The sequence below is a fragment of the Typha angustifolia genome, chromosome 13, assembly GCF_048772165.1.
Source record: "Typha angustifolia cultivar Huaian chromosome 13, ASM4877216v1, whole genome shotgun sequence".
NCBI lineage: Eukaryota > Viridiplantae > Streptophyta > Magnoliopsida > Poales > Typhaceae > Typha > Typha angustifolia.
In genome coordinates, this window is record NC_133251.1 from 16181292 (window position 1) to 16204309 (window position 23018).

The window sequence follows — 23018 nt, forward strand, 5'->3', positions numbered from 1 at the left end:
TTATTTAATTATCCATTGGAAATTGTATGCGTCTAGGAGTGTAATTGCAAGCTTGATCTTGACAAGCTTTGTTCAAAGTTTGACTTGAAATTAATTTTGAAACAGTCAAAGCATCAAACTTAGTTAATTTGATTATTTTCAATTTGATAATATTTCTAGCTCGAACCTATTTGGAAGTACTACCCCCTGTTTGGAATCACTAAATCAGTAGAATTCAATTGATTTTGAATTCTAATTTCATTAAATATGCTGTTTGGAACTATTAAGTGATCATATTTTAATTGATTTAGATAAATTTCAATGTATGTAATGAGATTTAATAATTTGACATAAGACTTGGGTGGAACTCATTTACCACTTAAAGCTAATAGTTCCAAACCTCAAAACTAATTCTTAATCTATTACATTCTTATTAAGCTCAAAGCAAGATTAAATTTAGGTTTGGATGCTTTGAACTTTATAAACTCAAATTAAACATATTAATATTTAATCTTATTTACTAATAATACATAGTATTAATAAAATATAAATCGAGCCTCGTTGGGTACGTAGTCACTCAAACTCGACTTAAAATTAAATTCGAGCTTAATCTAATTGATGAAACTTAAATCATTTCTAATACGAGGCAAGTTTAAAAGATTTGTCACCTAAAATTATACTTTAATATTTGTTTTGAGAAAGGTTCATTGATGGTGAAAGATATGAATGTATGATAGGTTATATAGAGTGTGTAGTGAGTTAGACTGTGGGGTTTGTTTTAGGTAAAGATCTATTACTATTCATTATATTAAAATACTTGGTATACTTATCTATGCTAAGAGACTTATTATTATTATTATTATTATTATTATCTTAAGCAATATAATCCACATAAAATATATTATAATTAGATTAGAGAAAGTCAATTATTGCATCTCATTCCCCCACGCGTAATTACTATATGCAAATATTAATAAGCCGGCGTGCAAATAGGGGCCTAATAAATCACAATTTAGAGTAGTTTAAATAGAATAATATATTGCATTCTAGAAGATCCACAGGATCGAATGTGCAAGAATTTAGTAGCACATTGCCGTACTTATCGAGGCATCAACGTGCCACCTACTCTTAATTGCACCAATTGATTGAAGTCAACGCCCGGAGTCCCTTAATCCATGGAGATTAACTAACACGCAACTTGCACTTAGTTTAGACTTTAGCTTACTAGTCTGTTGTACGTTAATCGGTATTTTTACAACTAATCGTGGATTAATCAAATGGTTAACATATCCATGGGGGCGTTTTTATGCGAACCGGATAAGTTATCGGAGCCTATTCGAGGGTGGTTATTCCGGTTACAGCAGAAGGCTGCTAGATCCGGGAGTACGGAGGGTGGAGATCGTTCAGCGGACACGTGGCTTGGTTTAAAGGGGGGGAAGTACGAGATGTTTTATCCGGAGGGGAGTGGCTGATCTGACGTTTGAGATTTGGATATCTTCTCTTTCTCCCCAAACACGCCGCAAAACGTCGAAACAGTCCAATCGGCTCTTTCTTCTCTCTCCGGCCTCCGAAAGACTATTTTGCCCTCGATCGCCCGCTCTATTTACGAGGTTATTTTATATGAAAAAAACCCCCTACTTCTCCGCAGAAGATTCTCGCTAACCGTCAAAGATCCCTTGTTCAAATTTGTTTTTTCTCCTTTTCTTCTCGTCTCCTATCCCCTAAAACCCTAGATCCTAACTGTAAGCATAGTGGTAGTTGTTGATCTCGATGGACTTAGTCTTCTTCTCTTAGGAGGGATGGAGGACCTGGAAGAAGGAGTCGGGGAGAGCTCGTCGCCGGCGAGGGTTTACAGCGGCTGCGGCGGGCATGGAATCAACGACATCAAGAACCAGATCTATGCGAGGCTTGTGGAGAATGGCAACGATGAGGCGGTCTCGAACCCCGACTTCCGTGAGCAGCTCGATGCGCATTTCAACCGCTTGCCGACGAGGTATCTCGAGGTTTCTTGAGTTGGATTTCTTAACCCAGATGTCGCCTATTAGGTGTTTGTGGATTTGGCTAGGTCCTTTCTTGAGAGATTAGTGACCTTGTGGTTTTCTTCAGTTATGCGCTGGATGTTCATATTGATAAGGCGGAGGATGTTCTCTTGCATCAAAAGATTCTTGCCGAATCAGAGGATCCTGGGAAGCGTCCGGTCTTCCATGTCAGGTTTATAAAGGTATAGAAAGTAATATGAATGGTACGCTTTTCTGGCTTTCTAGTGAGATAGCACTTATATATGGAAAGAAACTTTTGTCTGATGGTACTTGTTGCGGTAGTTATTATTAAGGCTGTCAATTTAGCTTGTCGTTTGAGAACAACTCGTGTTCAGCTCGAAATTTTGTTTGAAATTGACTCGCATGTTTAATAAATGAGTTGAGCACAAGCCAAAATTTGAGCTCGCAGTGTAAACGAGGCTCATTGCCACCCCTAATTATTATAGACTCTTCCCTCGAATGAGCTTTCATATATATATTTTCCGTTCTGTTTTGCATCATTATTGTCCAGGTCTGTTTCACAAAATATGAGTTAGCTACAGTGCAATGTGGAAATGCAATGGCTCCAGAAAAGAAAGGCCAGATGTTTTGATCCACTGTTAACCAAGTCATGCAACCCAATAAACACTTGTAGAAAGTCCTATAAACATATGAATTTATAAAGGAGGGAGAAAAATGACAACTTTAATTTAGGGATTATCGTTGTCTGTAAGGCAATTAAGCCCAAGTGAAAGTGGAAGCATAATTCCCTATATCTTTTTTTCTCTTCCAAAAGAGGAAAAAACAAACTAAAATCTTTTGGTAAAAGATTTTGATTACATAGTAATGCTTCTGTTTTTTTCCCTCAATTATGACTTTTATCAATTTTGTCTTTATTTTTGTTAGTAAGAACAATCAAACATGCTCATTAGCAATAGGTGTTTTATTTGCTCTTATTTCAAGCCTCGGTTGCAGTTTTGATTGGTTTGAATTTTGGGCCCTGGAAAAAATGAATATTTTAGGCTGAAATAGAATGCTTTTAGCCTTTTCTGGTCCAAAATAAATGTCAAAATCAGAAATCTTGATAACTTCAGCTTCAACCAACGAGTTTCTGCTTTAGTTGTCATTAACTTTAAACAATGATTTCAGCAATAACAAGACAAAACCAATTTTGAGATGGCAGCAGCAGTCAAATAATAATTGAGATATGCTGCATAGACTATTATTGTTACTCAAGATGAAACTGCATTTAGAATGAATCTTCTCTCCTCCAATTCTTTGGGATATCAGCTACCTTATAAATTTTACTTTGTGATATCTGTCTTACCGGAGCAGTATATTCCAATTAGATTGGATGGGAATAATGATTTGCAACCATCTCTAAGCTCCTGTCAAAATTCAAAAGGATTGGGTGGTGATGAAGGTGATGTCCCACTAAATGCTAGGTTGGTTTCCCTTTTCCTATCATCATTTAGCCTATTAATTTCCTTTAGCCATGGGTCATTGACTTGCTAATGCCATACTTCCTCTTGATGGTAAATGCAGCAGAAATAGGGATTGCAACATTGACTTTGAACCTTGCTCAAAGCTAGAGGGCCTGAATTTGGACATGAGAAATAATGCTGAGAAATTTGATGGAAGAAGCTACCGTACGGAGGCTCTTTCTGCAAGGTATTGATTTAATCTAAAGCTTTAGTCCCTTTCATGATCTAAGTACTTCTATGCTCTTTACAAATTCATCTAAATTTAAACCTGCATGTTGTACCTCATATAGTTTTCAACTTTCTGGTGGAACATATATTTCTTGATATGGCATGATTTATTCATGATTGACTTATCTTATTTCAACCCTACATCATGCCTGTTTGGTTTTTATCGTTTTTTTCAGTGTTGGCCATGTCAAGTAAATTTATGGAGTTTCAGTTGATATTAGTAGAAGCGCTAAGAAAGATTCTAGATAGTAGAATACTAGAAACTACAATATCTCAAATACTTGATCTATGTGTTGTGGCCTAGTGTACTATTTGGTTCATAATTTAATTGCTTGGGTTGAAAATATGATATATAAAACATTTCCTTTTACTTCTTATTCTAGAACATGAAGCCCTTTTTAATTTTTATTGTTTACAGCATGAAGCCCTTCATGCAGAGGGTATTGGCCTTTTGAAAGGTGTGGATAGTGATATTGCCCTTTTCATCATTATTAGACTTCAACTGAGTGGATTTGTGACCCAATTGACTTGAATTTGACAGAGTACATTCCCTATTATTTGGCACTGAAAGCATTAAATAAACTATAGATGAACTGTTTGCCAGTTTCTGCTGGAATATCTGCAAGGACTCCTGCATATTTGATTACTTATAAAAAGGAACATTGCTTCAAAGTGCATCTCTATGTTTAGTTGAACAACGCTTTGTTTAAAGACCACTGTATTACCAGAAATAACTTATTATGTGCAGGAAGGACATCAAGCATGTACCAATTCATGAGCTAATATTTTCTACCATTGACAAACCCAAGCTCCTTAGCCAGGTAAGAAAGAGTCCTGTTTGTGTGTATGCCTCCTATACATTTTTTTCTTCTCTTTTTATGCTGGATTTCCATAGTTTCTCTGTTAGATATACTATGTACAAAGGGGCAAACCTGATATTCCCAGCAGTCTATTTAATGGAAATGCAAGTTTACCTGCATTTGTTTGTAAATCTATCTATTTGATGTATTACAGCTCGCAACCAATGTATTGTAAAACTTTTACGCACAAGAACCTCTGGGAGTGAAATTTTTCATTTTCTTGAGCCTTCTTCACTTTGCTCTGGGCAACCCCATGTTATTCAGAAGGCTTACATGATGATAGTATTGATCATTAACCTATTGGAGTAAGATATACACATCGACTGTGATGATCTTAATAGATTTGCCTTGATGTCCACTGGTAAGACAGATGACAAATTATGAATGTTGATAACACCTAGTATACAGTGATGCTCTGTAAAGCATAAAGTTCATCAAGGTAAATTCATCCTGAGCTTGAAATCAAGGCATGCAACTTTTAGAGATCTGCACAACCCATGTCTTACTTTTGAAGATATTACTTTTAGTCAATCCATTTGCTTTGTTGGGTTGCACTCCTCTGCTTTGCACTTGATCTTGTCTCCTTGATGTAAACAAATCCGCAGACTAGATCAAAATAGACAGGGTCTCCTCTTCACAAGATTTCTTGTCATCTTGTTAGATTTCTTATGTTTTGACTTTGTTATGTATATTGATACTTGCATATTAATATTGCTTTCTTCCTTTCTCTATGTGCTTTTTTAGATGAAACTTTTCATCTGCTTCCTATTTTCTTTTCTTAGACAGTTCCTTATTACATGCTTTGATTTCCCAGCTGACAGCCATTCTCTCTGAAATTGGTTTGAACATTCGTGAAGCTCATGTCTTCTCAACAGTGGATGGCTATTGTTTGGATGTATTTGTTGTCGAAGGATGGCATATGGAGGTAGGCTTCATCTGCAAGTATGTGATTTTGTGATGTACTCATTCAAGATTCAAGAATAAAAGCTCATCATTTATGCTCTTACGGCCATGAGTATGATATTATGCTATATGAATTGCTAACAAGCATCTATTAGTGTTGCACTGATGTACCGTTTAGGCTCCTATAGTCAATTAAGGATGCATTTTGTCCGCTACATTCAATCACACCATGATCTATATTATGTCACCAACTGATAAATGACTTGCTCCTTCTGGGTTGGATGTGTTCCATCCATGTAGATCAAGGATAAAAGCTCATCTTTTATGCTCTTACGGCCATGAGTATGATATTATGCTATATGAATTGGTAACAAGCATCTATTAGTGTTGCACTGATGTACCATTTAGGCTCCTATATTTTGTCTGCTACATTCAATCACATCATGATCTATATTATGTCACTAACTGATAAATGACTTGCTCCTTCTGGGTTGTATGTGTTCCATCCATGTAGACCAAGGATAAAAGCTCATCTTTTATGCTCTTACGGCCATGAGTATGATATTATGCTATATGAATTGGAAGCATCTATTGGTGTTGCATTTTTGTAGCATTACTGAATTACTTAGTTAAGCTCTCTTCACTGTATCTGTTAGAGGGTTTAGTCATGGATTCATTATTCATAATCAAATGAGATCTTTTTTTTTTCATTATGGTTGCTATATGGTTAATGATGTACCACTTAGGCTCCTATAGTAAATTAAAGAACTTTGTGATTCTACTTCCTTTCATGGCAGGGATCTTTTCCAAGATAAAATATTGCTGACTTTGCAATGATATGCTCAGGAGACAGAAGGTCTGGTCGAGAAGCTCAAGGAGGTGGCAGCAAGAAAAAATGTGTGTTTTTCTTCTTCAATTGGCTTCTGTTGTCATACTTCTGTGTTTACCTTATCAACTACTTTTCTCAGAACAAATGTAGGATCTTATTTCATATTATAAGCAGGTGTCATTATCTAGCTCATCACATTCTTTACACCCAGAGAAGATACTTGAACTGCAAGAAGAAGTTGGTGACTTGGAAATTAAGAGAAAACTGTTGAAGATGGGGGATAAGATTGCATCTGGTTCTTGTGGAGATTTGTGAGTCAGGAACTATCTGACTTTTTGCTATCCCTTTGGACTTTGTTTCCTAATTTTTCTTTTTCAACTACGTTTCTTAAGAAAGTCTATTGTAGATAGACCTCATTTCAATTTTTGCATACAGATATCGTGGAATTTATCAGGATCAAGAGGTTGCAATAAAAGTTCTTAGGAGTCAGCATCTTAATGAAGCTCTGGAAGTAGAATTTGCTCAAGAAGTGATGATATTAAGGTTAATCTTTTGCCAAGTGAACCTTCTATCTTTTCTCATAACCTGTTGTCTGCTAGTGTGTATATGTTCTCTGTAATGCTCATTGCTTCATTGACTACTTATCTTCTATAGGTCATCATTAATTATAGCAGTAATTATTTGAAATTTTGAAGATAATTGTTGCTTCAGGAAAGTTAATCACGGGAATGTTGTCCGTTTTTATGGAGCATGCACAAAACCTCCAGACTTTTACATAGTAACAGGTAACACATTGATGTATCTTTCAATGTCAATTTGATGGTTCATTCTTGGATTTGAAATGAAGACCATAAGTTCAACTTTGTGCTTGTTGAGCACTCCAATTTTTCTAGGGACAAACTTAATTTGCATTTTCTGCGTCTCTATTACATTTTTTTGTGCTTAAGCCTCTAATGTGATTTTTTCGTTTAATTCTGTTGCATTGGGATCATTATGATTCTATGTGAAGTTTTCAATTTATGTTTCTCTCAGAGTTTGTGTTTTCCTTTGGTACTAGATTTTATTTCAATGCTTATGTAACTCTATTCACATCTAAAGTACTTCCTAGTGTGTTTTGGTTTTGCAACATTTATGTATTTCTTTCACTTCTTAAATACTCTTTAGTGTGATATACTTTTATTTTCCATATTACTGTCATAATTTATTCTTATATGTTAATGCTTATCTCTCTTGTCAGAGTACATGCCTGGAGGAAATCTTTATGACTTTTTGCACAAGCATCATAATGTTTTGGAACTCCCGCTATTGCTAAAATTTGCTATTGATGTCTGCAAAGGGATGGATTATTTGCACCAAAACAACATCATTCATAGAGACCTGAAGAGCGCCAACCTGCTGCTGGACAGTGACCAAGTATGCAGATTTCTTTCAATATGAGATTTATGAATCTATGATACGAGTTGATTTATATATGCTGTTTTTTCATTATTGTCCCTATAACTTTTTAAAGCTGAAAATTGTGTTAATACTTGTACTATTGATGTGCAACCATTTTGAAGGGCAAAAGTCATCGCAACCTGAGTTTAGAAATAGTAATTTCTTGTAATTAGATCTGGCATGTTTTACGTACTTTTTTTTTCTTTTTTTCTTTCAATGCCTTTTTCATCACCAATAAGTTAAAAGGAAACAAGAAAGGAATCTGACAAGTTCTAGGTTATTCTGATGGAAGCAATCAGTAATTAGACTTATTAAACTTGCATTCATATAGAAACGACTAGCAGAGCTGGTATGGATATGAAAATTGAGAAGGTTAATATGTAGAGAAAGATTCAAATACAGTTTTCTTCCGTACTTTGGACAAAAATTACTCTATCCCTTTGAACTTTATTTTGTATTACTATGCCTTCTAAAATTTTGAACCGAATTGTAACTACAAATACTGTTAACAAAGATGACAAAATTAAATCATACTTTTGTTTGTTAGAATATAAAAATATAAAATTATCGTTTTCTAATAGCTTAAGCTTTTAGAGTTGTTGGAGAGTTATCATGATATTAGAACAGAAGTTATGGTTTGGAATCCTGCTAGACACGCGTTGTTTAAAACATAAAACTTCCATCCATTAAATCCAAGTCAACTTCTTAACTTCATCAAAGTATCTCAAGCCTAGAAGAGAGTGAAAATGTTAGAATATAAAATATGAAAATCACCATTATTAATAGCTTACATTTTTATAGTAATTGGCAAGTTATCACTATTAAATAAGTATATACTCAAAGAGAAAGTTCATGGTTACTTAGTGATACCCAAGACAAAAAAAGTTTTAGAGGTCAAGTAAGTTTTGTTCAAACTAGTAACACTTTCTATAATAGAATGACACAAACAGAGTTAAATTTGGCCAAAAAAATCTAACAATTGCAACTTAGTCAAAATTCCAATGGAGCGTAGTGTGAAACAAACAAAGTCCAGGGGAGTAAAATGCAATTAGTCCTTAGAATGTCCATTTTTTCTGTGATTGTTTTTTGTAATGAGACTCATTTACTTTGTTAGCACTTTGCAGGCTCTTCCAAGTTATTTGAACTCCTAAGTCCTAAGAATGGGGCTAGATTGCTAAGGGTATCAAAAGGGCCTATTTAGATGCAAAAGGATGCAATTTCATTGTACAATTACAGTATGCATTATCAGATATCTAATTTATCGTGGCATTAACACATCATTTTCAATTCTGCTGTGAGCTGAAAAGGAATTCTTGGTTTCCAGTGAAGAGTGGAGAATATTCTTTTCAAAGTTGAGGCTTTGTTTTCTTTCTACCAAATTGGAAAATTGCAATATTTTTCCTTTTTATGTTTTTGCTTCAGTTTATTGCTGAAACATTATTGGTCAGCACGTTGTCTTAGACATACAAGATATTACTTCAACACATGGTTTTATAGCTTATGACTTGCTTGAGGATCGCTATTTTGTTTTTTCTTTAGGGCTTTATTTCGACATTAGTGATCGTGATATAGTTTATATATTTTGAGTTGAACTCCATACACTTTTTTCTAAGAGTTGTTGAGATATGCAAGCTGCTCTTTTTTCTCCCCCTCACGTTTAGGTTGTGAAAGTAGCAGACTTTGGTGTGGCTCGTTTTCAAAGTCAGAATGGAGACATGACTGCGGAAACTGGAACTTACAGATGGATGGCACCTGAGGTATTTTATATGCTGCTCCGATTCCTCAGTATTCAGTACTGTCTTTATTATCTCCCCTGTTTCTTCTAATGCACATTTTAAAGACAATATGATTTATTATTATTATATTCCTGTATCATTTAGATTATATCCAACCTATTTTTTAGCAAGTAGAAAAATTCAAAATCTAGCCTAATACTCTCATGAATGTAACCATCTTCTATATAGTGCATGTGTTCTTTTTAAAATTTAAACATTGATGAACACTTTTCATAGTTTTACTTGTGCTTATTCTTAACGGATTAGAAAAAGGACACCCTAACGCATGAGGCTCCTACCCATCTGTACGCAATTTTTCATTTATGAGAAGATATAATTAACAAATTCTTTATTCTATTAATTTTAACTGTATTTTCGTATGTTTTATTTAATCTCTCCGTGCTACCTGATACTCTTGGAAGGTCATTACTTTTCACTGGACAGTATCTTATTAGGTTTAATTTTGAAATAATCCCTCTTTCTGTCTAATCTGCCTCCCAAGGTTATAAACCACAAACCTTATGATCACAAGGCAGATGTATTCAGTTTCGCTATTGTGCTATGGGAGCTGGCGACATCAAAGGTGAACATTGTTGGCATCTTCACCCAGCTTAAAGTTACTGATCATGTGGCAGAGCTATTGCTGATTAAATAATGCTCTAAGGATAGATGTATAAACATTCATTCTGTTTTGCAGGTCCCATATGACAATCTGACACCCTTGCAAGCCGCACTAGGAGTAAGGCAGGTCAGCGTTGTTTTTTTTTTACCAGTTAATGTGTCTCCCTCACCCTAAATAGAAGGATCTGGTAGCTCTCATAGGAAATTAGGAATGGTACTTCGAAATGATTTATTTAGGGCAGCCTTCTAACCTTGTAGTACTTCAGGCCTTGAGTGTGTGTAGTATTTTAATTTTGTGTTTTGTTATGCCATTCATACTCTTCCAGTTTCCGAATGCTTTATGGTCAATCTGAATGCTGTGGGAGATTTAGACATAAAATAGATTTTTTATAATCTAGGATGCTTTATGGTCAAAGAAATCTTTTACTCCTCTCTTCTGGTCGTGCAGTTTTATTAGTGATTTCTTTGATATTTTTTTTGCTAGTTTGGTAAAAATCCCAATAGTTGTCAGATTACCTGTGGTGACAGTCTTGACAAGGTGATTGATGCATGCTCCCTGACTGCATATCCTTGCTGATGTCCTACTTGTCTTGTGATGCCAGGGAATGCGTCCAGATATTCCCAGGCATATGCATCCGGGTCTGTCAGACCTGATGAAAAGATGCTGGGAGGAAAATCCTACGAAAAGGCCCTCCTTTTCAACTATAACACGAGAACTTGAAGAACTCTTCCAACAGGTTCAGGTATGTCTTATCATAAATTTGTAAAAGAAACATGATAGTTCGTATCATTTATATCAACACGTCCGGTTGTTTGTACTACTTTCCTATTTGCAAGTTTTTCAGTATAAAGGAACGATCCTTGTCCAAGAAGTAGAATTGTCATGAGAACATGGATTAGTTCAAGATGCCATTTCTTTCTAAAAGAACAAAAAACAAAGAGCATAAATTTGTAATCAGCAAATGATCTTCTAAGACGCATACTTTTCCCTCTGCTGCATTGATTGCTTGTTCGTGACTTCATTGTGCTTGGAACTATTCTGTTGATTGGCTGTTCTCACTTTTTACTGTTTTGGCAGGGAAAGGGGGAAGCTAGTCCACGAAACAATGTAAAGATACAGAAGAAGTCACATAAAAAATAGATCCACAATTTGCTTTGAATCATTCTTTTTGTGAGTGAGTGAGTGAGTGAGTGAGTGAGGAGTGTTGCAAGCTGCCGTTAGTCATGTGCTAAGCTCTGAGATTGTATGTAAATTTGCCCGGATGTGTCGTGTAAATTCCTTTTCATGTTCCTTTTTTTTCTAAGTTTTGACTTTCTTCTTCTATTTATACATATATAAAGCTGTGTAATCTCGCGTCTGTAAAACTGACCATAATATACGTAGGTTACCATAATATTTGCAGATATATGTTTAACGTCAGTATTCCTTGTTGATGTCAGCAGCTTTAATTTCAGATGAACGAAAAAAAACTCAATTAGCATGGAAAAGCTTACTTTTAGATCAGTTTTTCTTTTCTTTTCTTTTCATGCAACCCAATCAGAATTTAGTGATTCAAGAACACTCCCCAATGGTAGGTTACTCCAGAAGAGGAAGTTTGAAATACAATTGCACGCCACAATGCAAATCGTTCACAGTAAGCATGCCAGCCCACAATACCACGTCTCTGCCCATGGTTACTCACTCTGACTTCGTTACTTGAAAACCATGGTGCTGCATTATAATATTTCAGGGGCCACGTTTAGATCCTTGCTAAGGAGAGAGGTTTCTCTAGACAACAAGGGTACATTTTTTATATTTCTTATACTTTCCCTACTTCACCAAATACTGATAATTGAGATAAGCATGTGCATTTAATTAGTCTCCTCATATATTCCTCCCTATGAGATTCCAGTTCACCAAATTGGAGAGTACGTATGTGCTTGCACGACGTGGGGTCGATAATATTCCCTATTCTAAATTACTTCTAAATTTTGAAGGCAAATAAGAAAGAGGGCCCCCCCCTTTTTCTTTTAAAATAACTTTATGCAGGTTGCCACACTCGATAGCATCTATAGAATACAAAAATTACAGTTACCCACGGATATCGTACGTACATCCATGCTCTTGTTATCTTGCTACCCAAGCTAGGCCTTACATTACCTCTTCCCCACCTGCCTCTGGATTGATGTTTTGCCTCTTTTCTGTTGTTCATAAGATAAGAAACTTGCCACTACGATTAGGAAAATGGCAACTACATAGAAATTGAGTGTACTAACCTTAGAGGTAACGAGGTCGAATGTTGTCATCATTAATCCCCTTGCATCCTATCATAACAATGCCAAAAGACTACTACTAAACTATTGTTCTTACGGAACTACAAACAGCTTGGTTATCTCCACAATAGAGAATAATATAATTCCCAGTCATGTTTTAAGTTCTCAATGCAACTCTTCTTTTTCTGGGGGGGTTTTCTTGGGATGCAAGACCATCTATCGGGTGCCTCGTCAAGCTACTTCCCCCACTCACTCCAACCTCTCGGAATTAGCAACCAATATTTTGATTAAAATCTCTATTTAGATTATAAAAAAGTTCCTAATCTCGGCAGTGCTTCCCTTGTTGTTTTGTACGTACGTCAGTCAGCCAAGGACTAAACTATTTTTCCTACCGGTGAATCTATAATTTTCCTACGCTCCAACGTTCCATAGCATATCCAGCCAATGGGGGGCCGACAAGCAGAAATTTCGTTCAGCGTCGGGCGCAGAGGATCCGCTGGGCTTGTCCTCCCAATACGAGACCTATCAAATCTTTGACTGCATCTATCGGACGGCCATCCGTGAGTCAAATCGCCATCACATCGCTGTCTCCGTGCACCCTGGTTCGATCAAAGAGTAAGGACAAGTTACATCACTGCAGTACAGATGGACCCCATCCTGGCTTCTTGGAACTAAGTCCTATCCCTTTCTTTATATGCATCCCTTTTTAACTTTTATTTAGAGATTTATACACCATTTATATCACCTATCTACTTAGCTTTTTATTACACTAACTTTGTCCAAAGTGTAGATAGATTATATCTACTGCTTAATAATTAGCACTATAAGTACAGAGAAAGTTAAGCTGTTCCGCCGGAATACCGAACGAGATAAAGAGGCATCCACGTCGCAATTATTCACTATTCACCTTCCCTGAGTTCCCTCTCGTGCCTTCGCTCACACCATTACCGCCCGGTGACTGCAACCCGCCTCCCTAAGTCCCCGTCCAAAGCTATTTAAGCTCCCGAAGTCGAACTTGGATCCGCTCCTCCGCTTCGGTTACATACCCTGCTTTCCCTGCGGTGCGCTCACCGCCGCGCCGTAATAAAAATACCGTCTCCCTCGCTGGTCTTATAATTTCCCAAGTCCTACGACTTCTTCTTCTTTCTTCCTTTTTTCTGCTGCTCCTCCCTCCTCCTCGAAGACGTTCTTGGGAGGAGAAGAGAAAGAATGCGATTCCTCCATCTTTAGGGTTTCCAGGAGCGAGATTTGATGAGAGCTCCGAGAGATCGATGACGATCGGAGCTCCACGGCGCCGTCCGATGGAATGGCAGATCCCATTGACATCGAAAAGGTGAGCGGAGTCGTCGATTTCCGTCGTTTCTCTTCGATTTTACTTCGTTTACGAATAAGTCTGATCGATCGCTTTTTCTACTTATAATGCGTAATCCTTCTTCAAGTGCTTTGTACTTTATAGCATGGTCTACATCTTTTGCGGTTGAATACTTTGCATTTCAACCTTGTTAGTCTAATCCTATATGTTAGACGTCTGTTATATAGCTTTCTCCATGCCAGGCATTATGAGCATCAAAGGTGTACGAGGGCTTATGAATATTTCTAATGATAAATTTTGTCCTTCTCTATCTATTGGAAAAGAAGACATCTTTTAGGAGTTTGTTAGGGAGCCTTGTTTTTTCTTTCTTCTTGGGGATAGTAAGACAATAGTACGTGAATTGTCCATTATAAATATTCGATAAACTGAAATGTTAACCAGCGCCAAGAAATATATCTAACGTTTCATTGGTTTAAGTACTTGATTAGCCGATTATGGCGCTTCAGATTAGTTTTTATCAAAATCACCTGAAATTTCTGGATCAGACTCATCATTCCTTTTATTTATGTGTATCTGCTGTCAGGAAAATGGATCAGTTAACCATTATCAAAACCAAAAGTATCTAATCAGCGTTTTTTTTTTCCGTGACTAAATTTACTTGTGTCAGGGTAGTGACTTGTCTATTCAAATTCACTCACCAGCTGAGTGAAAGAAGAAAAAGGCACTAAATAGCCTGTCAACAAGCACAAAACTTTTTTCAAGAGAACTATAAGTATGGATGTTTATGTGACAGAGATTTAGGTGCCTGATCCCAATTAATAGGGATGTTACGGTCTATTTTGTTTGTGTAATCATGATCTAACAAATGAAGGGCTTTTACATTCGTCAAGGGTGCTGCACAAAAGAATATCCCGTAGAACAGCTATATCTGTATATGAGATGAATGTTCTGACTATAACTTTCTTTTAATTGTCAATGTTCATTATTCGTTATGTGTACTGACTGACACTTCTGACTGAAATTGCTATGTCCCTTTGGATCTCCAGGCACTTATTGCTTTAAAGAAAGGTGCTCAATTGCTGAAATACGGTCGCAAAGGAAAGCCAAAGTTTTACCCTTTCAGATTGTCGAACGTAAGGACCTGTCATTTGTATTATAGGAGGTTTCTAAAACGTGTGTCTGCTTAAGTCACATTTAGATTGCAAAACAGGGTACTTCTATAGTTCTATTGATTGATGAATGAATCTTGTCTATTTTTTTTGCAGGACGAATCATTATTGGTTTGGGTTTCAAGTAGTAAAGAGAAAATCCTGAAGTTAGCTTCTGTTTCGAGGATTATCTCAGGGCAAAGAACTGTGAGATTATCTAAGTGATGCATTATTTATGTCTTTTTGGGAACCTTTGCTTTGTATTGTTCTAATATATTGCTTTGTATTGTTCTAATATTGTTCTTTGTGACTTACTATCTGTCAAAATCTCCAGTTAGTTTTCCAACGTTATCTGCTACCTGATAAGGACCACTTATCCTTCTCACTCATATACAGCAACGGCAAACGTTCCCTTGATCTGGTCAGTAGTTTAGTTGTTTCCAGTTTTATTCTCATACCTTCTTATGGCTTTGCTTGTTCTGATCGTATTTCATTCTCATCATTCTTTCCATAAGATCTGCAAGGATAAAGTCGAGGCAGAGGTGTGGTTTACAGGACTTAATTCTCTGATCTCTTCAAGTCAACATGGATTTCCAAAATTAGATCGATGGAGTGATGGTGGACTTTCAGTCGATGTAAAATCTTTACTTGCTACTGAACCATGCCTTTATTAATTTTCTTTGTCATTATTAACTAAGGTCTTGAACCTAAAATTCTCTTCCTGCTTTTTTCTCTAGACCAGCTGGATTTTGGCGTTTTACTAATTAATCATATTAAATTGAGCTGACAATTTTCTTTAATAAGATGTTTTAAACTAAAAAATTTCTGTTTGCTGACCTTTTTCTCCATTGTATAACCAACTCCTTAGGCCAGAGTGTGCTTTTAGGCTTTAATGCTCACCCGTCTTGGGGAAAGTTGTTCGCTGTTTGGTACTCAACCATAAAATGTATATGTTTGCAGGTACTTAGGTTGATAGGAAACTATAAAACATTCCAGATATCCCTGATTCCTCCAGTTGATCTTATGCTAATCTCTCCCCTCTGTTTAGAAATGTAGAGACCACTTAGACTTAGCTTGCTGCTCTGGGATCATTTGTCAATTGCCATTGTCGGCATTAGTCTTGTACTAGCATTGACTTGTTTCAGAAGCTGTTTGGACTCAGATCTTTACGTTTTTCGGTGATTCTCAGCTGTGGTCTGCAAGTCACTTAGGCTTTACTCAGTTATCAGGTATTGTTAGAAGTTCAATAGCCTACAGTAAGCAGCGAATCTGATATTTATAGACATTTTAAGTTATCTTAACCTCACATTTACAATGTGGAATTTGACTGAACCTCAAGTGATAAATTTACTAGAACCATTCTTCTACACTAGATTCTCAATTTTTTTTGCTTCATACAGGACCCAATATTTTGTCCTTCATGCTTCATTCATCAGGCATTTTTCTTGAATAATTCCATGCTCAATCTGTTTTTCTATCTCTTTCAGTTCTGATATCCCATTTTATATTAAGATTAATCATCTCTGGAAAGGGTAGCAGGTTTTCTTGATATGTGGTTACTTGGAATATTATTTCAGAGTGGCAGAGAAAGAAGTATAAGCAGCAATTCTACTGTTACTGTTGATTCTCTTGACAACAAGATTCGGTCAAGTACATCAACCGAGAAGCAATCTTTTGAAGATTTCGAATATTCAGAAAGAACAAATGTGATAGATATGCAACTAAAAGGTTCTTCTTCAGATATTAGAATCAGTGTTTCTAGTGCTCCTAGCACATCCAGCCATGGTTCTGGACAAGAGGACTATGAATCTTTTGGGGATGTATATGTGTGGGGTGAGGTTATATGTGATAGTTCTTCCACAGCTGGTGCTGATAGAAATTTTAGCTTTCCCAGTGGAAGAACTGGTATCCTTATACCGAAGCCCTTAGAGTCCAATGTAATGCTTGATGTGAGTTATGTTTCCTGTGGGGTCAGGCATGCTGCAATTATTACTAGACAGGCAGAAATATTCACATGGGGTGAAGAGTGTGGTGGGCGCCTTGGCCATGGTGTTGGCAGTGACGTTATTCACCCTCATCTTATTGAATCTTTGTCATCCTGTAACATTGAGCTTGTTGCTTGTGGGGAGTTTCATACTTGTGCGGTTACTGCAACTGGTGATCTTTATACTTGGGGAGATGGAACTTATAATGCAGGACTTCTTGGTCATGGTACTAAAGTCAGTCACTGGATTCCAAAAAGAGTTTCAGGACCTCTGGAAGGTCTTCAGGTTTGTTCTGTTTCTTGTGGGACGTGGCATACAGCCTTGATAACTACAAATGGACAGTTATACACATTTGGTGATGGAACTTTTGGAGTCTTGGGCCATGGAAATCGTGAAAGTGTTTTATGTCCAAAGGAAGTCGAATCTTTGAAGGGGTTGAAGACAATTGCTGTTTCATGTGGGGTATGGCATACTGCTGCTGTGGTAGATGTTATTGTCACACAGTCAAGTGGATCGTATGGAAAATTATTCACGTGGGGAGATGGGGATAAGCATCGCCTCGGCCATGGTGATAGGGCACCGATGCTTAAGCCAACTTGTGTTCCCTCATTAATTGATCACAATTTTCAGAATATAGCATGTGGACATAGCCTTACAATTGGCTTAACCACTTCTGGACATGTTTTTACAATGGGAAGTACTGTTTATGGCCAGCTTGGCAATCCCCATTCTGATGGAAAGTTTCCATGCTTAGTTATAGATAAACTTGGTAGCGAATCTGTTGCCGAGGTTGCTTGTGGGTCGTACCATGTTGCAGTGTTGACAACAGCTGGTGAAGTTTACACTTGGGGCAAGGGAGCTAATGGAAGATTGGGCCATGGAGACCTTGAAGATCGTAAAACCCCTACTCTTGTTGAAGCTCTAAAGGATAGAACTGTGAAACATATTGCTTGTGGTTCAAGCTTCACAGCTGCCATTTGTCATCACAAATGGGTTTCAGGTGCAGAGCAGTCTCAGTGCTCAGCATGCAGACAGGCATTTGGATTTACTCGTAAGAGGCACAATTGTTACAACTGTGGTCTTGTGCACTGCCATTCATGCAGTTCAAGAAAGGCTCTGAGAGCAGCATTGTCTCCTAATCCTGGAAAGCCTTATCGAGTATGTGATTCCTGTTACTTGAAGTTGAATAAAGTTTTGGAGTCTGGTACAATCAGTAACAAGAAGAATGTAATGCCACGCATATCAGGTGAAAGCAAAGACAGGCCTGAAAAGGTTGATATGAAAGCATCCAAGGTAACACCGTCTAGCAGTTTGGATTTGATTAAGAATTTGGATGTCAAGGCTGCTAAACTGGCAAAGAAGTCTGACTCCTCATCTCAAGTTCCTTCACTCCTACAACTGAAAGACATCCCTTTCGTTGGTGGAGTTGATCTGCATCAAATGAGTTCCATCTTAGTCCACACATCAGTTGTTCCATTTGCAAATGATCCCAGAGCTATTTCACCTTTTTCAAGAAAATCCAGTCCACCCCGAGCTGCAATACCTAATCCAGTGATGTCAGATCTTTCATCCTTAGAAAGCATCGACAGCCTGAAGGAAACTAATAAGATTCTGAACCAGGAAGTTCAGAGATTACATTCTGAGGTAATTTCCTGTGGTTTGGGGCTTGATGATATTCTAACATAGTTTGTTTTCAGAACTCTTACATTATTGTGCATGTGTCAGGTTGATAGTTTAAGGCAGTGCAATGAAAAGCAAGAAATCGAGTTGCAGATATCAGAAAAGAAAGCCCAAGAGGCCATGGCAGTTGCTGCTGAGGAATCTGCCAAATCGAAAGCTGCAAAAGAAGTTATAAAATCCTTAACTGCACAGGTAGTATACTTTAAGAATCCTTTTGTTTTTTCACTCTTGAAATTTAATCCCGCCAAATTATTACAAAATTTGGTTGCTTTGAAATAATTTAGTAGACATGATTATTCAAGTTAGTTACAAATTGGCACCATATTGTTGTATATTTGACCTGTTTCTTACTATGAATTGATACTTAGATGACTGTTTATTGAGTAAAGAATTATTTTGAAGAGAAGAAGTATTCTTCCAACTGTAAAATGGGAAAACTGGTCATGCTAAAATATTAAGCTGATAGAGAAAGGTTGTTTATTTCTCTAACAATCTCCCTCACATAAGGGCTTAAGAAACTTTAGTAAGCCCAAGACATGCATTAGGGATTAAGTAGGTGGAGGCTTCACATTTATTTGCAAATAGATATGGTGGTGAGATTAGAACCTAGAGGCAGTTTTATTTTTTCTTGAGATCATAAGTTTAAACATCATTTAACCTAGTTTAATCTCATATTCCTATTGTCATTCCTGTGCAGTGTGGAGGGGTTGTCTAGCTCCTCTTTCCAATACATGGCAGCCACTTTGCCATTCTTGGCTAAAGGATGAAATATTTGCCACCTTTGCTAAAGAGAATTTGGTTATGAGACCACAGTAATCTGTGAATACAATATGTTGTTGACTAGCATTGATTCATAGACAGAAAAATAAAAAATATAAGATCCTATAACACCTTATTTGATTCTTGTCCCACATGTATGGTATGAATCAAGTCTCGCGTTCCACATTGGTATATTGATACCTTGGACAATGTGAAATATGAACAACTGTTGATCAAGTCCATTTCATCTAAACCATGGATCTTAGTTTTGGCCGATCCTGATATGGATTGGCTGAAACAATCGGGATTGGCTAATTTTGTCTATATCGACCAAACTAGGTCGAAATGGATTTTTTTTTTTCAAGATTTAGGTCGGATCTAATTAGATTCAACCCAATGAACATTAGTAATTGATGTCTCGATTTGTCTTCTTTTTAAATTTTTAGTTTTTATTCTTTATTTCTTACATTTACTTTCCTCCTACACTTCACACTTAATTGAGTTTATTCAAAGGATCCGACAAGTTCTTTTAGCTATTGCATACTTCGATGAACTTGTATAAGTGTATTTCTTTATTTCTTGTTTTTCTCCTTTTCTCACCCAATCTTTAACTATCAATTTCTTACTATTGTAGAACAATAGTGAAGAGATAAAAATCTCTCTTTATTTTTCTTCTGTAATAATTTATGAGCATAGAAGTTTATCAAATTCAGCTCGAAATTTATTATAGTTTTGAGTGAGTATTTTTTTAAGTTTTTAGGCTTTATATGTGGGTAATATTTATTTTCTTATTTTTTTGTCACTTATTCTAAATTTTTATATTTTTAAATAATATTACAAATTTTACTTAATTAAAAAATAATTTAATCCGATACAAGCTACAGATATGAGCGATATATATCATTTTTATAGTCAATTCTAATCCTGATCTTAAGTATCAGAACCTTGGTCTAAACCTCATAAAAGAATATCGGCATCATCTTGGACCTAAAAGTTAGAGAAAGAGTCTATTAAATTATATAAGGTAGATTGTCAAAATATGTTATTTCTTCCTCTTTGAACTAAAGACGAAGTGAATAATCTGAATGAAGTCCTAGACTCCCTAGTGCCTTCTAACCATAGGATATCCTACATTCATCAAATATATCTAACTTGTCCGTCATGATGCATCATCATGTATAGGTTCTGGGCTGCAGTCTAGTACCTGCCGTACGATAGTTGCTATTTGTCGTGACTCGTTCAAAATAGACAAAGTGATTAGTATATGGATGAAACGAGGTTAACAGTACTTGGACAAACATCTTTTGCAGACTTCATTTTCTAAATCATGTTAAGGAACAAGACGGCTCATGTTCTTAATTTCATATGGCAAGCTAAAGCTTTCAATGTTTCTCTCCCTTCCTTGTCTGATGATGCTTCTTTCATTATAAGTCATGATTATATCTTGCAAATACATCTGTCATCAGAGTTTGATTGCACTCCTGATAGCAGTTGCTTTCTTTTGGTAGCTAAAAGAGATGGCAGAGAGACTACCTCATGGAAACCACGAGACTAAACACATAGGATCAGTGCATATTCCAAATGGCTTTGCACAGCATGGCATTGTACATCCTGATTCGATCAGAGATAACCAGTCAAGATATGAGCCAAGCAGTGTTCCACTTACTGCTGTCCCTTCATTTCGTTTTGATGGAATCTTTGGGCGAAATCATCTTCCAAGAAACCTTGGTGGAGATAACACAGCAAGCTCAGGTTTGCAGGATCCTAGGATTGATAACAATAACAGTATAGAGGGACATTATAATATTCAACAGAACGGCAATGGATTAACATCACTATCTGGCACTAGATCCGAAGATTTTGACAGGAGGGAAGCTGAACGCTTTCAAATTAACCTGAACGTTTCAAACACTAGAAGCCCCACTGCAGCTGGTAATCAAGTTGAAGCCGAGTGGATTGAACAATATGAACCTGGCGTATATTTAACACTAATCGCTCTTCGTGATGGAACTAAAGAGCTGAAGAGAGTGCGATTCAGGTAGTTGAGAATTTTGTGATTCCATCTGCACATTTCTTTCTTCATTTACTCTCCAGTTTTGGTTCTGGTGGTTCTTGTATCAATGAAAATTTATGTATTATGATCTTACATTCTGATATTCAAAGCTCTTCTGCAGTCGGAGAAGGTTTGGAGAGCAACAAGCAGAAACTTGGTGGTCCGACAATCGTGAGAAAGTCTATGAGAAATACAATGTTTCTGCATCAGACAGGATCTCATCAGTAATATCAACTTAATCTGCGTACTGAAACTACAGAGTTAGTTAGATCGCAAAAGCTACAAGGCATTGAGCTTGGCAGGAAGAAGATACCACTGGACTTGTGGAGGCCCCCTGCAGGAACTAATGTGTGCCAAGCTCGACCAAACTACTCAGGTCCCTGCAGTAAATAATTCTTCATCTGGTAAATACGAATTGTAGCATTTACATTTTCCTTCGTTATGTTATTTATTCCTCAAGATATTGCTTTCTTGGATTGTCCCCACTGTTGTATTTTAGTGTATATAAGGTCATCAAAAATGAGACTACATGGGACAAGAATGGTGCTTTTTGCCTCCAATTGTATACACACACGCTCTTTTTGACTATCCCCTGTAAGAGTTGTCAATATTTTGCTACCACATGGAAGAGATCATCATTGTAGTACAAATAATTGGTCACCATTTGACTTTCTAACTTTCATTTATCAAATGATTAATGGTTGATGGTAGTGTGACTTTTCTCCATCTTCATTTATTTCTCCCTTGTTTTCTTACGTATTAAGTCTGTCAGAAGGTTGAAAGTTTTCTGGTAATGAATGTTTTTAACTTATTTGCTTCTTCTTTTTCTTCCCTTCATTTATTTTCTCCCCTCTTTTAATGAAGAAAACATTTGCCTGACGTTTTACCTTCTCTAGTTAATCAATCTCATAGATATTTTGTATAGGAATATTGCGGGTATCACTCTAGATGATACCTAGATATTATTTTTAGGCCCTTTTCAAGGTAATACATTCACCTGTCTGCCAAAAAAAAAAGAAGATAAAAAGTTGTTTCCTTTTGTCCTCTGTAATCTATGATATCCCATTGCCACCACCATGCTCCAAAGAATCCCTTCAACTATTCTCAGAACCACACCTTTGAAACCAACTCCAAAGTCCAATGTACCCAAAGTTCTACTCCATTTAATTCTACTCCCTGACTTTGTCCCAAGTCCTAACTACCTCTCCATGAATTCCCTCTCATTAATTACCACTACATTCTTCATACATTAATAGCTTTCCCCTGTCCATATACATACATACATATAAATATAAATATAAATATATATATATATATAGCAACAACACCCCTTCTGTTTTCCCACCTCACCTGACCTTACCTTTTTTTTTCTCCTTCCATTTAAAGCTCCTCTCTCCCACTATAACCTTTACTTTCCTATCGCCTCTACTTCTCTTGGTCTGGCCAAATGGGTCATCCCCAAAAAGGCCAAGTTCTAGTGTTCCTTCTCCTCATCTTGGTCATATACCCTCATGACTCCAGAAACATGCAGCCAAGCTCTGTAAATCCGGTGGCGACGAGGAGCTGCTCGGAGAACTCCCTTAATTTCTTTCCGACGGCAATGCCGGTACCCCCCTCTGGCCCTTCCGAGGGGCAGAACTCCATTGCCTTGGAGAGCAAGAGATCATCACCCTAAGCAGAGGTGGAGGAGACAT

General features: G+C 36.8%; 2 protein-coding genes across 6 annotated transcripts; both read left to right on the forward strand.

Annotated features, from left to right (window-relative positions):
* The first annotated feature begins 1454 nt into the window (after positions 1 to 1454).
* On the forward strand, positions 1455 to 11568 carry LOC140773788 (serine/threonine-protein kinase STY46-like). 5 transcript variants are annotated; one of them, XM_073116526.1, is made up of 17 exons: positions 1455 to 1589; positions 1774 to 1972; positions 2086 to 2200; positions 3333 to 3442; positions 3543 to 3668; positions 4458 to 4530; positions 5384 to 5494; positions 6319 to 6369; positions 6476 to 6612; positions 6737 to 6844; positions 7013 to 7086; positions 7539 to 7714; positions 9400 to 9495; positions 10016 to 10096; positions 10211 to 10261; positions 10737 to 10877; positions 11213 to 11568. In XM_073116526.1, exons 2-17 carry the CDS (start codon positions 1779 to 1781, stop codon positions 11273 to 11275), a joined length of 1707 nt encoding a protein of 568 aa, XP_072972627.1. In that variant the 5' UTR covers positions 1455 to 1589; positions 1774 to 1778; the 3' UTR covers positions 11276 to 11568. The 5 variants fall into 5 exon arrangements, with proteins under 5 accessions (XP_072972627.1, XP_072972630.1, XP_072972629.1 ...); XM_073116529.1 differs by lacking the exon at positions 1455 to 1589 and having other exon boundaries at positions 1599 to 1972; positions 7638 to 7714; XM_073116528.1 differs by lacking the exon at positions 1455 to 1589 and having other exon boundaries at positions 1600 to 1972; positions 6518 to 6612.
* Positions 11569 to 13319: 1751 nt separating this feature from the next.
* Positions 13320 to 21977, forward strand: LOC140774399 (PH, RCC1 and FYVE domains-containing protein 1-like). Its single transcript, XM_073117388.1, has 9 exons — positions 13320 to 13720; positions 14746 to 14832; positions 14965 to 15054; positions 15182 to 15268; positions 15363 to 15482; positions 16425 to 18476; positions 18558 to 18704; positions 20780 to 21309; positions 21446 to 21977. Exons 1-9 carry the CDS (start codon positions 13694 to 13696, stop codon positions 21561 to 21563), a joined length of 3258 nt encoding a protein of 1085 aa, XP_072973489.1. The 5' UTR covers positions 13320 to 13693; the 3' UTR covers positions 21564 to 21977.
* The last annotated feature ends 1041 nt before the right edge of the window (positions 21978 to 23018 follow it).

What these genes read in the sequence shown, in the direction of transcription:
- LOC140773788 (XM_073116526.1), top strand. Translation starts at nt 1,779, where the DNA reads ATGGAGGACCTGGAAGAAGGAGTCGGGGAGAGCTCGTCGCCGGCGAGG. An exon ending in GATGTCCCACTAAATGCTAG is followed by an intron (nt 3,443 to 3,542) that starts GTTGGTTTCCCT and finishes TGGTAAATGCAG; the next exon opens with CAGAAATAGGGATTGCAACA. An exon ending in CAAGAAGTGATGATATTAAG is followed by an intron (nt 6,845 to 7,012) that starts GTTAATCTTTTG and finishes TTGTTGCTTCAG; the next exon opens with GAAAGTTAATCACGGGAATG.
- LOC140774399 (XM_073117388.1), top strand. Translation starts at nt 13,694, where the DNA reads ATGGCAGATCCCATTGACATCGAAAAG. An exon ending in ATGGTGGACTTTCAGTCGAT is followed by an intron (nt 15,483 to 16,424) that starts GTAAAATCTTTA and finishes ATATTATTTCAG; the next exon opens with AGTGGCAGAGAAAGAAGTAT. An exon ending in TTCAGAGATTACATTCTGAG is followed by an intron (nt 18,477 to 18,557) that starts GTAATTTCCTGT and finishes TGCATGTGTCAG; the next exon opens with GTTGATAGTTTAAGGCAGTG.